Source organism: Macrotis lagotis, chromosome X (assembly GCF_037893015.1).
Source record: "Macrotis lagotis isolate mMagLag1 chromosome X, bilby.v1.9.chrom.fasta, whole genome shotgun sequence".
NCBI classification, from domain to species: domain Eukaryota; kingdom Metazoa; phylum Chordata; class Mammalia; order Peramelemorphia; family Peramelidae; genus Macrotis; species Macrotis lagotis.
In genome coordinates this window covers 256,975,807-256,993,083 of record NC_133666.1, presented here as the reverse complement: position 1 = coordinate 256,993,083, position 17,277 = coordinate 256,975,807, and the positions used below count along the sequence as shown (strand labels likewise).

The 17,277-nt window shown below is 35.6% G+C and overlaps 1 protein-coding gene across 4 annotated transcripts in view; it reads left to right on the top strand.

Annotated features, from left to right (window-relative positions):
• The window catches only part of RNF180 (ring finger protein 180), a 253,819-nt gene extending 249,472 nt beyond the window's left edge, over positions 1-4,347 (top strand). For all 4 annotated transcript variants that reach the window (XM_074201759.1, XM_074201758.1, XM_074201761.1 and 1 more), the window contains one exon: positions 1,721-4,347. In XM_074201759.1, coding sequence (XP_074057860.1) covers positions 1,721-1,920 — 200 coding nt within the window. In that variant the 3' untranslated portion in view covers positions 1,921-4,347. The remainder of the gene's footprint in view (positions 1-1,720) is intronic.
• The last annotated feature ends 12,930 nt before the right edge of the window (positions 4,348-17,277 follow it).

The window sequence follows — 17,277 nt, the reverse complement described above, 5'->3', positions numbered from 1 at the left end:
CATACAAAGAGAGGCAGAAGACAGAACCTGCTCCCAAAGGGCTCCCAGGTATGGAGAGGAGGCAGCATGGAAACTGCCAGGATCAGCTGGCCAGGCTCACCATGGCTGGTGAGAGTAAGATGAAATGATTCAAGAGAGAATCCAGTCCCTTTCTCTGGAAGCTGGGCACAGCTTTTTTTAGCTGTCCCACAACCTGCCTCACCTCACCTGTCTGGCTTAGCTGGAATTCCCTGAGAACAAATGAGAATACAGGCTCTGCCATTTAGCATTAAAATACAGGGAGGGAAAGAGATAAATATACAGCCCCTACTATATAGCAGATACTGTGCTAAGGATTTTTCTTAAATATGACTTTAGATCTTCACAATGCTATAATATCCCCATTTTTCAGATCAGAAAACTGAGGCAAACAAGCCAAGTGTCTTACCCAGAGTCATACAGCTAATTAAGTCACAACCGCAGCCTGACTGGAGATGACCCTGGATGTGAGCAAAGACAGCTAGGTGGCACAGTGGATAGAACACTGGCCTTGGAGTCAGGAGGACAGGAGTTCAAATCCTACCTCAGACACTTGACACCTACTAACTGTGTGACCTTGGGCAAGTTATTTAACTCTGATTACCTCATATCCAGGGCCATCTCCAGTTGCCCTGATCCATATCTGGCCACTGGACCCAGATGACTCCGGAGGAGAAAGTGAGACTGGTGACTTATCATTAGCACCTGCTCACTCAAATCCAATTCATGTGTTTGTCATGGCATCTCCCCTGACATTGTGGTCTTCTTCAAAAATGAAGGACAAACATCGTAAAAGCTAATTGTCTGAAACTAGATCTGAATTCATACCTTACTCTAGCCAGACCCAATCTATTGTGCCACCAGGTGCCCCTTCCTTATCTCCAATTAGTCTGGGTAAAGGTTAGAATGTGTTACAATTCATATTTAACTTCAAACTCTTTTCCTACTAAATCTTGTTGGTGTCATTAACATTTATTAGAAGTACAAGTTTCTTTTTTCAGTTTTGTGATTTAAAAAAGTTAATAAGCACTTACATATTGTTAAAAGCAAACAGAGTTAAGATGTCCCTAAAACTCAATAAATGTGAATTGTTTTAGTATTTATTTTCAGAATGTCTTACTTAAACCACATCATCAGATAAAAATATGAAGCAAATAGATTTTTACTTTCCAAAGTACTCATTAATTCTTTTTAAAATTTCAGTATTTATCTCAATAATGCAATTTATACCTCCGTGCCTTAAAAGTTCAATCTACCTTTCATCCAGATCACTCTTAAATCTGTGGCAATAAAAGTAGAAATTCCTCAAGAAACACCTCTGTCTGATCTTTTTGACTAGTGCTAGATAGAGTATGATTCAGCTTTTATAATCTTTCCCGAAACTCAACTATGTGAACTTAGTGGAAAATTTAATTGTAATGATAAGAGGATCTTTGAAATGATCCATGACTCCCTATTGCTTCTGGGAGAAAATAATTTTCTATCAATCTCTTTCTCTTGACTTCTAATTTTGGCATATTACAGCCTCCTTACTTGAGATATTATTATCAGATATAAACCATAATAATTAGTGTAAGATTCTGAGATTTTTCTCCTCATAAAAGTTTAGAACTGTGAATGTTCATAACCTAGCCTCACTTTTGAGTGCTCTATTTATTTTAAACAACTTTTTAAAAAAATCTGCTCATATATTTTTATTCAGGTTTCGGTGGACGTGCAGATCCAGTTACAAGGAGACAATTTCCACATGGTGCTCATAGAATGGATTATATGCACTTTGAGGATGACAGCCGTGCATGGTGGTTTGACATGGACATGGTTATCATCTATATCTATTCAGTAAACTGGGTCATTGGATTCATTGTTTTCTGCTTTCTTTGCTATTTTTTCTTTCCGTTTTAGGAATTTTCACATTTTAATAAAGTTAAACAATTATATAAAACCTTGATTATGTAAATAGCTTTGACTTAAAAAAGTCTTTTTAAAGTTTTCTGAAGTTTTTATATGTTACATATAAACATGTTATATGTTCAATATGTTATATTGAATTATTTGGTCTGTACAAAGCCTGGGATTGATGAATTTACCTATTGATGTTTCCCAAGTAGACAATAGTAAGCGAATTGAATTTAACTTATGATCAAGTCTATCTAGTATATATAACACAGCACTGTTAACCCTTTGTTTGCATTTTTGCAATTATCACTTTTCTTTCCACATTTGTCCTTAATTTTAAAATGTTTTCTTTAATCTAGATAGAGAATAGTCTTCGTTATTTGAACAACACACATATACACCAGTCAGTTCCTGATTATTCAAATTATTTGCCTTGAAGAGAAACCACACTCCTCAGAAAATAACCCAGGAAGAATGAATTATTTTGAACTTCAAGTTATGCCCTCTTATTAACATGAGTAACTGGAATGTGTACTATAATAATTTCCTTTGGATTTTTATATGATTATTTCAAACACCAAATGAGGAAAAAAGAAGATATTGAGAATAATGCCTGCCAATAAGAAGGAAATAAATAAATGCCTTTTTTTAGGAAAAAATAACTTTTAAAACTCTTGACTACAACTTTGTGACCTTAAAATATAATTTGCTAAGTGAGCTTTCATATCCTAATGAAGACATGGCCCCAATTAATTTTCTTTAATGATTAGCTTTCTTAGGTGAGTTAAGTAAAATATGCTGTGAATGTGCAATAAAAGGTGGCATGTTATTCATTGATGGACTTGATTGAAGCCAACAGCAGATGATTTTTCTTCTATAAATTGTGATAATTTCTCTCTGTTCATTTCTGTGGTGGTATAATTAATATCTGTAATTTGAAAAGAGATTCAAAAGCTTAAAATGTTTTCTTACTACACTATACTATGCCAAGTGTTCCCATGATAAAGCTAAAAAACCTGAAGCACAAAGAAAATTTGCACATTCTAAGTCACACAACCATTGTTTGTGTGAGAAAGGATCCCTAGTCTAAAGTGCATTTCCTTTCCCAAGTTTTATGTCTGAAAAAAATGATACAGATCTATTTCTGTTCTGGGTAGATGAACCCATTAATAAGCTAGAAATATGGCCAAATAATGACAGCACAGAAACACTGAAGATGTTAAACCTATATTTTCAATTTGCCTTAGCAAGAAAAATGAAAAAAAAGTTTAACAGGACATTTTTAATGAAGACCTCCCATCTCTAGTTATCTTTTACTCCATCACTTTATCCAAGCCTACTTATCTTCAGTATATTGTGATAATTATATAAGCTCAAATACCTACTCATCAACATGAATTGTATGAATATATTTGATGTTTTTAACATAGCATACATTTAATTTTTCAGTTAATGTTTTAATTGTGTAGATGAGGCAGTATTTTACTGTGATTAGAATGCTAGACATAGAGGAAGCAAAACCTGTGTTCAAATCCTGTCTCTGACAGAAGATTGATGGACCCTTAAGGGCACTTAACTCTGTGTGCCTCAGGAAAGTTGCTCCATCTTAAGTACTAAGTCATAAACAAATTTTGCTCTTCAGTCTGTGGAGGAATTTCCCACACTGGATGTTCTCTACAATGAAAAAAAAACTACACACATGCTTTATATATCATATACTTCTGTAGATATGAACAAGCATTATTAATGTATACTAAATAATTATATTACATGGCACTTTTCCCCCAATGCATTTTAATATATTTTAGCTCCTTTTCTCCCTGTACCATCTGTATATAATACAGAAATGGAAGAGGAAACCAAGGCATGAAGAAAATTCTTGTGATTTGTGTAAAGTCATACATCACAAGTCTATGATAAAACTGTTGAGTGTTCAGACCTGACTTTCACTACAATTCTCTTTTAAATAAACTATCCTCAAATAAGAGTATTTTTTTAAATCTCCATTTTGAAGTCTTCCACAAAGTGGGATTGTTTTTTCATTCTTATAAATATTAAATAAAATAATAACTGTGAAAGACCCTTGAAGAACACTAGTTAATATTCATTCGGTAAGCTTTTTATTGGTGCTTAACTAAATATTAGAAACTACTTTAAAATATTAGGCATTTTTTAAAATAAATGGCATTAAGTGAACTGGGCAACATGATTTTATTAAATCAAATCATGTTTTAGAATGAGGTTGATTAAAAAGCAAAATTGCCTCGGGACAGACTTCTAACCAGAAGTTATTATAGAACCTTGGGCAGTTGGTAGATGTCTTTCAACCTTGGTTTCCTCACCTATAAAATTAGAGTGGCAAATTGCAAAAATGTCTGTTCTGTAATGCACTTTGAATCTAACAATTTGTGTAAATAAATAATTAGAATATAATTTGTAATGTTATTGAACTCATTATTATTACCCATTTCAGGTCTTAAGTCCTATTTTGGACAAATTTATTGAATTTGTACAGTCTATTATTGAATTATTGAAAATTATTGAATTCGCCAGTGAACAGAAGGTCTAAGGAAAAGGTCTGCAAGTGCCATACATGACAAGGAAAAAAAAAGAATCCAGATTGAAAGCACATATTAGAACTGGGAAAGGAATTTGGGGGAAAAAAACATGCTCTAAATGGAACCAGGTTGAAAAAAGGTAGAACATAAAAGGGGAAATGGAAAATCATGTAGTGTCAATGTTAGAAAGAAATAGGACATCATGTACCATACAGAGAGACTGCTAGAGTAAGGTAAGTAAGGAAAGACAAAATGTGCTGCCTGTCAGCCTTCTTCCAAATGTGCGGATTGCCACAAGAAGCCCATCATACATTTGAATCTGAATATCAAGTGAACCATACTTACAAAATTAGCAAAAGTTGATTTGTGTGTGTGTGTGTGTGTGTGTGTGTGTGTGTGTGTGTGTGTGTGTGTGTATACATGAAAATAACTTTCTGGTCCTTAAAACTAGATCCTAAACTTTTTTTTTTTTGTGAGCAGGATCTTCTTTTCATTTCCCTCCAGATTCTACAGTTTGGAGGAGGGGGCGGGAATCAGGAAAGAGTGAGTTAATGGCAGACTAGATTAAACTATGCTAGTAGTCTTATTGGAAATCCCAACAAGTCAAAGAGAAAGGAATGTAGAAAATTAGTATTATATAGATGGGAAATCTCAAGCCACAGTCAAGAACAATTTTATATTCCTTTATATATCATTTTTCTATTAGGGATCTGGAAAAATTTAGGAGTCATAGTAATAAAATACATCAAACATGCAATTTAAGGAATATCCTACAAGTTACCAAACGATACATAGGGATTAGAAAGACAAAATACCAAATCAATTCCAATTAAAATATACAAACGTCTAAATTATGGAAACTGGTAAAAATGTGATAAGGAGAAATCTCAATGACTGGCAGATTCAGTAGTGATAAAAACAAAATGTTGATGGTTCAGGTGAGGGCTCTCATAATTATTTGAGGAATATAAAGAGGAATGTTAAAACAATTATCCAAATCTATCAATTCATATAACCAGGTCAAGAGATTGAATAAGCCTCCCTTGGGAAATATTACAGCATTTTTGGCACTTCATCATTTTATTGCCTAAAATATATCTATGTGCTGGTCACTTCAAAAGAGGAAGTAAAAGTAAATAGGGCTGATTAATTAACTGCTTAGTATTAATGTCAGATCAAAGTAATGTTCTAAGTCAAATTTGAGAGAAAAAATGTGTAATAAAGTCACAGGAATAGTTATAATGAGTTCAGAAAATCATGTCGGTATTTATAATTACCTCTTAGTGAATTGGCTCAATTTTCAACTAAATAGATTGAAGAATATTTTACCTGAAAAGGATAAGAGGCATGTAATCATTCAAATGCACTATTGATATAGTCAGTAACAATCATTCTCTTGTTTTTAATGCATATAATTATATAATTATTTTGCTGTTATAATCTTTATGATAGTGATACTAGCATTCCTGACCCAATTCTTTGCTGCTTTTATGATCTGTAATAATAATAGACTGTACATCATAGAACATTTCCTCCTAATGTTTGATTTAAACAGGCCAAAAGCAATGAGAGAACCACACATATAACTAAGGATAGAATTTATCCCGATTACTAAAATCATTATCAAACCACAAGGCCTGAATATTCATGATATTTTTTTCTTCTAAATAGAAAAAGATATTTTAAAAATTGCATTGTAAGTAATTTACAAAAATGCTTCAAATTACTTTGAAAGAGCTGTCATTCCACCAGTATGATTATTCTCTCCATTGATTTCTGTTGGAATAATTCCACACATCAGTACAAGATTTCATTAGCTGTCACTGCCCCAAAACTCATCAGCTGGTGACCAGCCTTGTGGTGAAAAAAACTAAATAAGCCTTGCTATGGTCCTCATCACTGACAACTGTTATAGTTCTCCCAGAATTTTTAAAGCCTTTCATAGCCCAGAGTCACCTCCACACCACAAAGAGACATCAGAATATTATTTTAATAACTTTTCAAGTTTTAAGTGACATGTATTTAACAGTCTTTGTTGTTTTTCAGCTGTAAAGGAAATTTTTTTTAATGTTGCCTTCTAAGCCATCATAGCAGTGAGTACTAAAAATTCATTGAGTTTTCTTCAAATAATTTAACTGTACTGTCAATATTTAATAGATCATGAAACTACTTCTACGGAAGCAACTAATGATATTTGTCCTTCATTCTCAAAGGGATTCAAAGGGAAGGGGTGCCATGCTGTCACAGCCTCACTTTCTTCTCCAGAGCCATCCAAGTCCAATGGCCAGATATGAATCAGGATGACTGGAGAAGGTCTTAAATGCAAGGCAATCTGTGTAAAGTGACTTGCCCAAGGTCACACAACTAATAAGAGTCAAGTGTCTGAGGTCAGTTTTGAACTCTCATCCTCCTGGAGTCCTCCTGACTGCACCACTTAGCTGCCCCTCAGCTTCTAGTGAACATCTAGTTCTTTAATGAAGTCCTCAATCAATAAGTAAAAATAAAAACATTTTTTACTTGAGCCATGAATGGAGATCACAGAAAAATAGATATTGATTCCTGAAGGGGAAAAGTAATCCCATTAATTAGACTCTAGCTTTCAGAGTGGAATAAGTTGCCTCAGGAGATAGTGGGGTTGTCAAGCAAAGGCTGGATGACCATTTTGGGTGGATGTTGCAGTGGATCCTTTTGCAGTTTATGATTAGGATTAGGAGACCTTTGAGGTTATAGATATGTATGCATATCAATGTAACCCAGCATCACTTCCTTCAGAAAGATCTAGGTCACAAGGAAAACAAATCACTTCTCTCCAGATCCAAATCACTTCCTCTTCTCTAGAGCCAAGCATAATATATGTAACCTCTACTCCACATAGGTCTCCAAGTACTTGAAGATATATCCTGACCTTAAGACCTCTCTTTGCAAGGCTAAACAATTATGTTTCTTTAAAATGATCTTTCAAAATAGTATTGGTTTCCATCCCCTTCATCATCTAGAATAAATCCTGGTCCTAGAAATGTGAAACTAAGGGTTTTAGAGATGATCCAGCAGTACCGATCATTTCACAGATAGAAAGACTTAGGAATTTGCTCAGTGTGATCAAACCTTTGGAGGGTACAATTAGGATTGCAATCCAAGTCATCTTACTCCCACATTAGAATTTTTTCCCCTATACCACACTGCCTTCTAAGAAGTATATATTCTTTGGAATTTCTGAGTTGTTTTGGCTTAGAACAGATTTGAACTTGAATCCCATGTCGTGTTTGTATGACAAAGAATCCAACAGGTAGAAGCAAGCTTTCTCAGTTTTCATTGTTAATGAACAAGAAACCCAAATGAATGTTAATGCAAAAAGGGGAATAGGGAGCAATAGAGAGGGAAGAAGAGGGTAAGAATTAAAGGAATTGCAAAATAATTCAAGGATTCCTAATTAGATTTCAAGGTATACATTTCTTAAGCTATTGAATCCATAGGACTCTTCAGCCCTCAAAAATTGGAAAATGAAAAAGATTAAAGAAATACTAGAAGCACTGATTGTGGGGGTCCTTTCTACCATTGTCAAATAATTCTTTCCCTTAATTTTAGATTGAAACAATATCTTCCTTTTCAACTAGTTTCCTACCTCTTCTTGCCTTGTCAACTTGGTTAACTCCTTTTCTAATCATCTTGAATTGATCCAACACCATCAGCTTTTGAGATTTAGGTTCCTTTTTTCCTTGCCTCAACTTCCTCCCCAGATGTCATACCACAGTAATCAATATTATATAAATGCCCACATACACAATAATTTGATATAATAAGGTAAAGCTGTATGCAGGAACTCCATCTCCAACTGCCTTTCAGACATCTCAAAACTGAATGAATACTCAGGCATCTTAAAATCAATATGCCTAAAAAAAGAAATATATTTACTTCTAAACCTTCCCCTACCACAACCTTACCCATTTTTGTAGAGGGCAGTCCCATCCTTCTTGTCCCTCAGGGTCACCACAGTCTAGATCACATCTTGGATTCCTCTCTCACTCCCCCATATCCAAGCTATTGCCCAGGCTTACCAACTTCATCTTTGGAATATCTCCCAAATACATCTTTTCTTTCCTTTGACACTGCCAACACTAGTGCAGGTCTGCATCACCTCATATCTGTTACTGCCAAAGCCTATTGGTGGATCTGCCTGCCACAAGTCACTCTCCACTCCAATCCATCTTCCATTCAACCACCAAAGTGATTTTCCTAAAATGCCATTCCAATCATGTAACCCTCTTCCCCTCAGCTCAATAAACCCCACTGTCTTCTTAACACCTCCAGGATAAAATACAGAATGTTGTTTGGCATTCACAGCCCTTCATAACCTAAGACCCTCCTACATTTCAAATCATCTTATAGTTTACTCCCTAACTAGCTCATAATCTTTCATCCAGGGACTCCAGCCTGCTGGCTATTCCATTAACCCTATCTCTTGACTCTTATCTTCTAGTTGTCCCCCCATGCCTAGGGAGCTTACTATCCTCCACTCTGATTACTGATCTCCATGACTTGAAGTCCCAGGTAAAATCCTAACTGCTATAGGAAGTCTTTCCCAACTCCTCTAAATTCTGGTCTTCCCTCCATTAATTATTTCTCATTTATCATCTATATAGCTTATTTTGTCTGAATTTGTTTGCATGTTGTCTATTAGATTGTAAGCCCCTTGAGGGCAGGAGCCTCTTTTTCTATCCCTAACAACTTAGCACAATGTCTGATTCATAGAAGGTCCTTAATAAATATTTGTTGAATTGAATCAATTTGCCTCCACCTCCCAGAGGGAGCTCCCTCCCACCCCCTCAGCCCCACAGTGCTGTCTAACTATCCTGGCTGCCCCTAAGCAGATTCTGGGTCCACCGAGTCCCAACAAAGTCTGAGCTTTTTAGGCTAGAGTGCTGTAAATGTCCTGTTCAGAAAGCAAGGAAGCCGTGTCCACTAAATCTGACGATCAATACCGCCATATCCTTGCTGCACATCTTTGGAAAAAGTTAACCTCCTTGGTTCAGTGACTTACAAGTGCCTCATTTTATCCCAATATTGAATTGATGCTAAGAGTGTGCTTGTGTTAGAGCTATGCCTCCAGCATATGGGGTGTAAACATTTAGGGGAAGTTCTCATATAGACTTTTAAAATGTTGGGTAGTTATTTGAAGGTGTAAATTATGACCCAGAAACCAAGTTAATGATATCACACAAAAGTTCCATCATGGTGCTATGGAAATCATGCTGAATTTAGAGTTCTAAGATCCCTGGTTTCCAGGTTTGCTTTCTGGTCCTGCCATTTAACATCTTGAGATAAAACCTTGGGAATGTTTATTCCCTCATCTTTAAAGAGAGGGAAATGAACTACCTGGCCTCTTCCAGTATCTGACACATAATCAAATTTATGCTCCAATGGAGGGTTTTAATTAATTGTACTCTCTTTGTCCCATGTCCCAAATACAGTTACCCCATGGGAATATTTAGCCCATGTCTAAATATCTACAACAAAAAAGAAAAAAGTACAGTATTCACATGAAAGAATTCAGGTATATAGAATATCAAATGTAGAACAGACCCTATTTAGCCACCCAAGGAAAAAAGATACCTCCAAGTTCATAAAAAGTCTAAATGCAGCCCCTTTCCTCTCCAAAGAACTCCATTTACTCTTGACATATTACAACTTTAAGTGCTAACAGAAAGCCCTGATGATATTTGGAAAGTGTCTATTCCCCCAGGGTCCACTTAATGCACAATATAGTGGAGAGCAAGATCAGACTAGCTCACCAGATCACAATTCTTTTGCTGTTCTCAGTTCCTAAAACATCCCAACTCCATTGACCTCATTACAGTCACACCACCACTTCCAGCTTAAAATACTTCCAGGAGCTCTGTCTTAGGATCTCCTTGCTGATCCAACACCGTCTACATTCATTGTCACTTCTAGGATCCTGTGTTTCTTTGGGGGAATCATCACAGATAAATAAGCTTTTATTCCTGGAAACTGAGTTTGTATGAAGACTCGTGTGTGTGTGTGTGTGTGTGTGTGTGTGTGTGTGTGTGTGTGTGTGTGTGTTTTGATCCTTCAGCAGTCCTTACAAAGCCAAGATTGAAGGGATAGGCTAAGCATATGAACCAGTAAATAAATCATATTCAATATGGTATTTTTTCTGCTATGTTTTGTAAAATATATTTCATTAAATATTTATCAATAATATGTAAACAATTTTGAACATTTCATTTTTAAGTTTTGCATTTCAAATTCTCTCCCTCTCTCCTTTCCCCCGTCTCTCTTTTTTAAATTACAATTGTTTTTATTAAGATATCTTAACAAAATGGCACACCTCTCTCATGGTGGGAGAAATGTTGGGGGGAAACCCCAAAATACAAGCTCTTTTAAGGCAATCTAAGGCTGGGTTCAAAAATCTAATTGATACATTGGTTCCTATGTTTTTCCCCACCCTGCTCCAATGAGCAAGAACAGCTAGATCTCCTTAGCATGCTCAAAGGAGGAGGTCAAGACTCGGTCTCATCAGTTTTTGATCAGATTTGAGGTCACCTGCCCATAAGGCAACAATAGACAGAGCCCAGTCTTTGTAATGTAAACTTAACAATCCTCCCTTCACATTTTTGTGGAACCCAAACACCCACATTTTCCTCAATTTCCCCCCTTTTTATAATAAAAATTTGGGTTTCACATCTTGTTAGTGATTTCTTTCATAAATTACAACCCTTGTTACTGACATAACTACTGACTTTCTTTTATCAGTTTTTATTTCCTTGTTATCAGACATGGAGCCATCCTATTTTCTAGGTTTGTGTGGGAGCACATGTCAACTTTCTGATGTCTTTTGCTACTTGTCTATTGACATCTATCTTGATAGATTCAAATCAACAGATTTGTTTGCATGGCTTAGCCAGCAAGTTGAGGCCCTATCTGTCTAATTGGTAATTTTTCCACTACAGCTTAGAATCTAATCAGGATATAAATTGGGTATCCAGAGCCCCAACTCCCATCCTGTGCCCAAGTAGTAGGCCCATAAGTCTAGATAACAACTCCCTGACCAACCCTTTGGACAAATGGGTGTAGACAGTAGTCCCGTAAATCCAGTAATGTCCCTTTAGTACTGGTTGGTCTTCCAGGAATATAGTTTCCTTGTTTCCAAAAATGAATAATACTGTTCATCCTTACTTCCAAGGGACCCTCCTAAATAAGCCATATAATCATCATGATAATAGGTACATTTCCATAGTTGCTGTACCTCCTTCCATTGGCAAGTTTTTATACCAATATCTTTATACAGGTCTTCCTGGATCAAAAATTGAACAAAACAAATCCCTGATTTTGTGCCATTGGACCAACCCCAAGAATAGCTAATAGATCTAATGATGTTTCTTAAATTATTTTTTCTTTCAAATGGCCATTTCAGCACTTTCCTTGCAAGTCCATACTAACCCATAATCACAGTTTCCCTTAACAAATCCCTGGATCCAGATACCATTATTACATTTCACATGAGTCTCTGTCACCTATCTCTTTAAGTTGTACAGTCCAGAATATATGTACCTTGCTTCTGGACATGACCAGACAGGAAAACATCCTGGCCAGACTGGTGTAAACAATAGTCACCTTGAACTGACTCAGTTATATGTACTGGTGTTTCTCTCTTCTGGATCAGAATCCTGTGCCACGGTGCACCTCTGATCAGGAACTGAGAATCTAGGCTGGACCTGGGGGACTAGCACCCAAGGCCAATTCTCAAACTTCTGTGGACTACCACAAGTCCAACAGTTAGCCACACCAAAGGACTGGGCATTGACTTCTGTCAGCTAGATTCTCCTCCCACTGTTAATAATACCCACTTCTCTAAATCAGAGATGGGATATACACAGATTCATGTAGGATATAATCATGCCACCCAATAATTTCCCTCCTCTTCTCTCAATGGAGAATATCTTCACCCTGCTTCTCATTTTTTCAAAAGGAAAAGCTCTCCTTTCTCTTTGAGAAGGCAAGCAATTTGAAATAGATTATACATGTGAAGTCATCCAAAACATAACTCCCTTTTAGTCATGTAGAAGAAACCACAAAACACACACACACACACACACACACACACACACACACACACAAAATAAAGTAAAAAGTATGCTTTAAACTGCATTCAGAATCTCAGTTCTTACTCGGGAATTAAATATCATTTTTCATCATAAGCTCCTTTAGAATTGCTTTGGATCATTATATTACTGAGAATAGCTAAGTCATTCACAGTTGATCATATTACAGTATTACTGTTATAGTGTACAGTGTTCCCCTGGTGGAGCTCACTTCATTTTCTAAAACCATTCTGCTCATCATATCTTGTAGTATAATAATATTCTATCACAATTATAAACCATGGCTTGTTCAGCCATTCCCCAGTTAATGGGTATCCCTTCAATATTACATTCTTTGCCACCACAAAAAGAGCTGCTATAAATATTTTTAGTACATAGACCTTGTAGTGGTATTGATGAATCAAAGGGTACACATGATTTTATAGCCTTTAGGGCATAATTGCTATCCAAAAGGGTTAGATGAGTTTGCAATTTCACCAACAGAATATTAGCATCCTAGTTTTCCCTAGTGTCCCAGTTGGAAGGCAGTTTCCCTCCAATTTTTATCATTTTCCTTTTCTGTCAAATTAACCAGTCTGATAGGTGTGAAGTGGTACTTTAGAGTTGCTTTAATTTGCATTAATCTACTCAATCATAATTTAGTCTTTTTTTCATATAATCATAGATAACTTTGATTTCTTCATGTCAAAACTGCCAGTTCATATCATTTGACCATTTATCGATTGGGGAGTAACTTGAATTCTTTTAAATTTGACTCATTGTTTGAGAAATGAGGTCTTTAATTGGAGAAACTTGCTTTAAAAACATTTTCCAATTCTTGCTTTCCTTCAAATATTAAGCTACATTGATTTTGTTTATATGAAACTTTTTTAATATGATGAAATCAAAATTATGCATTTTACATCCTATAATTGCCCTCTATCTCTTGTTTGGGCATAATTTTTTCCCTTATAGATCTGACAGGCAAATTTTTCCTTGCTCTCCTTATTATATCTGCTTATTATATCAGCCTTTATGTCTAAATCATATACCCATTTTACCCTTCCGGTGGTAAAACATAAGTAAACAAATGTGAGATTTTAGTCATATCTAGTTTCTGCCAAACTTCTTTCCAATTTTCCCAGCAATTGACCATCAAATAGTGAGTTCTTGTCCCAAAAGCTTGGATCTTTAGATTTATAAAATACTAGATTACTATTTCTACAGTGTATTATGTACCTAATTTGTCCCACTGGAACACAATTCTGATTCTTAACCAGTTCCAGAGTATTTTAATGGATACCAATTTGGAATACAATTTAAGATCTGATTCAAATAGGCCACCTTCCTTTACATTTTTTTTCATTGATTCTCTTGATATTCTTAATCACTTGGTCTTCCAGATTAATTTTGGTATTTTTGAAAGCTCCATGAGATATTTTTTTAGCAGTTTGACTGGTTTGGCATAGTAAATTAATTCAGGGACAATTGTCTTTTTTTGGAGTTCAGCCTATCTATGACTAATTATTATGTCTACAGTTGCTTGGATCTGATATTATTTGTATGAAATGTTTAGTAATTGTGGTCATATAGTACCTGAATTTGTCTTGGCAAATTTGTCTCAAGTATTTTATCTTGCCTGCAATTATTTTAATGGAATTTATATCTATTCTTGCTGGACTTTTTCGACAATATATAGAAATGTGGGCTTATTTTATATCTTGCAACTTTGCCTGTTGTTTCAAATAGTTTTTAGTTGATTCTCTAGAATTCTAAGAATTTTATCATATCATGTACAAATGGTGATCGTTTTGTTTCCTCATTGCTTATGCTAATTCCTTCAATTTCTTATTCTTCTCTTGCTGGAATTTTGAGTATAATATTGAATAATAGTGGTGATAATGGGCATCCTTGCTTCACCTCTGATCTTACTGATGATTTTAGATAATTGTTTTATGGAAAGTCTCATTAGTTCCTATAATTTCTAGGGTTTTTTTTAATATAAATGAGTTATACTTGGGCAAAAGTTTTTTCTGCTTCTATTATGTAATCATCTGATTTTATGGTTTTGTTATTGATATGGTCAATTATATCAATAATTTCCCTACTATCTCTAAATGCACACATCAATAAAATAGAGAAAGAGCAAATGAGTGAATTGGACATGTAACTAAAAAAACAACTAGAAAAAAACATTAAAAATCCTCAACTAAATACCAAACTACCTGCCTTACATTTATAGTTTGATGTTCTACAAATATTTCAATCCCAGCTTGTACAAAAGAGAACTTACTATTTTTCCCTAAGATCCATCCTCCCAATTTCTCTATTTTCTACCACTGAAATCATCAGTCTTCTACTCATTCAGATTTGTAAACTTCAGAGTCATCCTCATTTCCTCTAATTCTCTCACACTCCAAATCCAACCAGTGCTCAAGTATTAAGAATTCTATTTATATTATATCTTTTTTGAGTGGACAGACTGATTTTCACTTCAAGATTTATTCCACCTATTCTTTTAGGGAAAAAAATGCAGGAAAAAGACCTGAGAAATCTAGGAGAAAGGAGACTGAAAAAAAAACTTGGAAGTGAGCTATGTGATGAGATAAAGGAAGAAGAGAACAAATGCTTACTAGGTCTCTTCAATGTACCAAGCACTGAGACAAGTTCTATATTAGTGTCTCAAAAGACCTGAATTTGTCTTGTGTACAACACATCTGGGTGCCCCAGCAAAGAAAGGGCAGCTTTGGGGGAGTGAGAATCATAGGAACCACTTCTACTTCTTAACAAAGCCACTTTTCCCTTTCCTGGTTAGCCAGGTGTACTTTTTTAGCTTTTGATTTTAATTTAGATTTATCTACAGTAATACCATGTTATAAAATAAATGTTAAACTATGTATATTATTTCAGGCTTCCAAATTGCAAGAGGATGTAGGAAAAAGAATATTCTTTATACTGAGGAAACAAAAAATTTGTTTCAAAGAGTTAGTTTCTCTTTGTGGGAAAAAGTGAGATGGTAATATTATAATTATAAGCCTGGCTTAAGAATTCAGGATTCCACTAATCCTAGAAAGAAGTTGCCAACCTATTAAAGAGGATATTTTCCTTTTTGAATCATAAGGTGTCAACAAGCATTAAATGCTCACATGTATCTGACTCTGTAGAAACACCAAGAATACAAAGAAAGACAAAACAGTTTGTGTGCTGAAGGAGCCCATGGTGTGTAATAGGGAAGAGAGCATGCAAAACAGTGAGAGAGAGATAAAGACAGAGATTAAAGAAACAGAATGGGGGGGGGAGACAGAGAGACAGAAACAGAGAGAGACACACACACACAGAGACAGAGAATTAACAGAAAAGAGGAATTAGAATTAAGGAGGATCAGAAAAGGCTTCTCATAAAAATGGAATTTTAGCTGTTCCTGAAGGAAGCTAGGGAAGTCAGGAGACAGTGAGGAGGTAAAGTAGGCACAGGAGAACAACAAGTAAAAATCCAGTCAGGAGATGGAATGTCTTGTGTAATGGAACAGAGCAAGAAAGCCAGTATTGAATCAAAGAGGCAGAATATGGTATAAGAAGACTGAAAAAGTGGAGAAAGGGATAGGTTATGAAAGGTTTTAAATAAATACAGGATTTTTATATTTAGTCCTAGAAATAATGAGCAATTCAAGTGTACTGAAGAGGGAGAAGGGGAAGGGGGAGGGTAGTATTTGATACTATCAGACCTACATTTAGGAAGATTATTTTGAGAACTAAGTAGAGGAGGGACTGCTATGGGGAGAGATTTGAGTCAAAGACAACAACAAGAATACTATTAAACTGTTGCAATAGTTCAAGGATGAAGGAAAATTAGGGCCTTCAACAGCAACGGTATAATACAGTGTCAGAGGAGTGAAGGGGGAATGGCATTTACAAGAGATGATGCAAAAGTAGGATTGACAAGACTTGGCAACAAATTGAATATGGAGGGTGAGAGTAAAGTGTTGGAGATGAACATGTAGGTTGTGAGTCTGGATAATAGGGAGGATGGTGTTGATCTCAACAACAACAATAGAAAAGTTAACAAGAGAGGATGGTTTAAGGGAAAAAGTAATGAGTTCATTTTTGAATAGGTTGAGCTTAAGATGTATACTATGGGGGTGGCTAGGTGGCACAGTGGATAAAGCACCAGCCCTGGAGTCAGGAGTACCTGGGTTCAAATCCGGTCTCAGACACTTAATAATTACCTAGCTGTGTGGCCTCGGGCAAGCCACTTAACCCCGTTTGCCTTACAAAAAAGAAAAAAGCTTAAAAAAAAAGATGTATACTATGGGACATCCAATTCAGGGTGTTCAAATATGCATTTGGAAATGAAAAACTGAAGACTGGTAGAGAAGGTAAGATTGCCCTTGAAGAACTCAATTTTAAGACAGCCTCAACCCCCAGAGAATAAACTTCAGTCTCCCCCATACCTGTACTATGTATTGGCAGTTTAACATACCTTGTTCTCTTTCACCACCTATTGCCTACATTAAGAAAAATAAAAGGCAGCAGCATGGTACAGTGATTAGAGCACCAGCCCTGGAGTCAGGAGGACCTGAGTTTAAATCCAGCCAGATACATAATAATTGCCTAGCTATGTGACCTTGAGTAAGTCACTTGACCCCATTACCTTAAAAAAAAGGATAAACAAAGAATAAGAACTCAAATTTATATGCAAAGAATTAT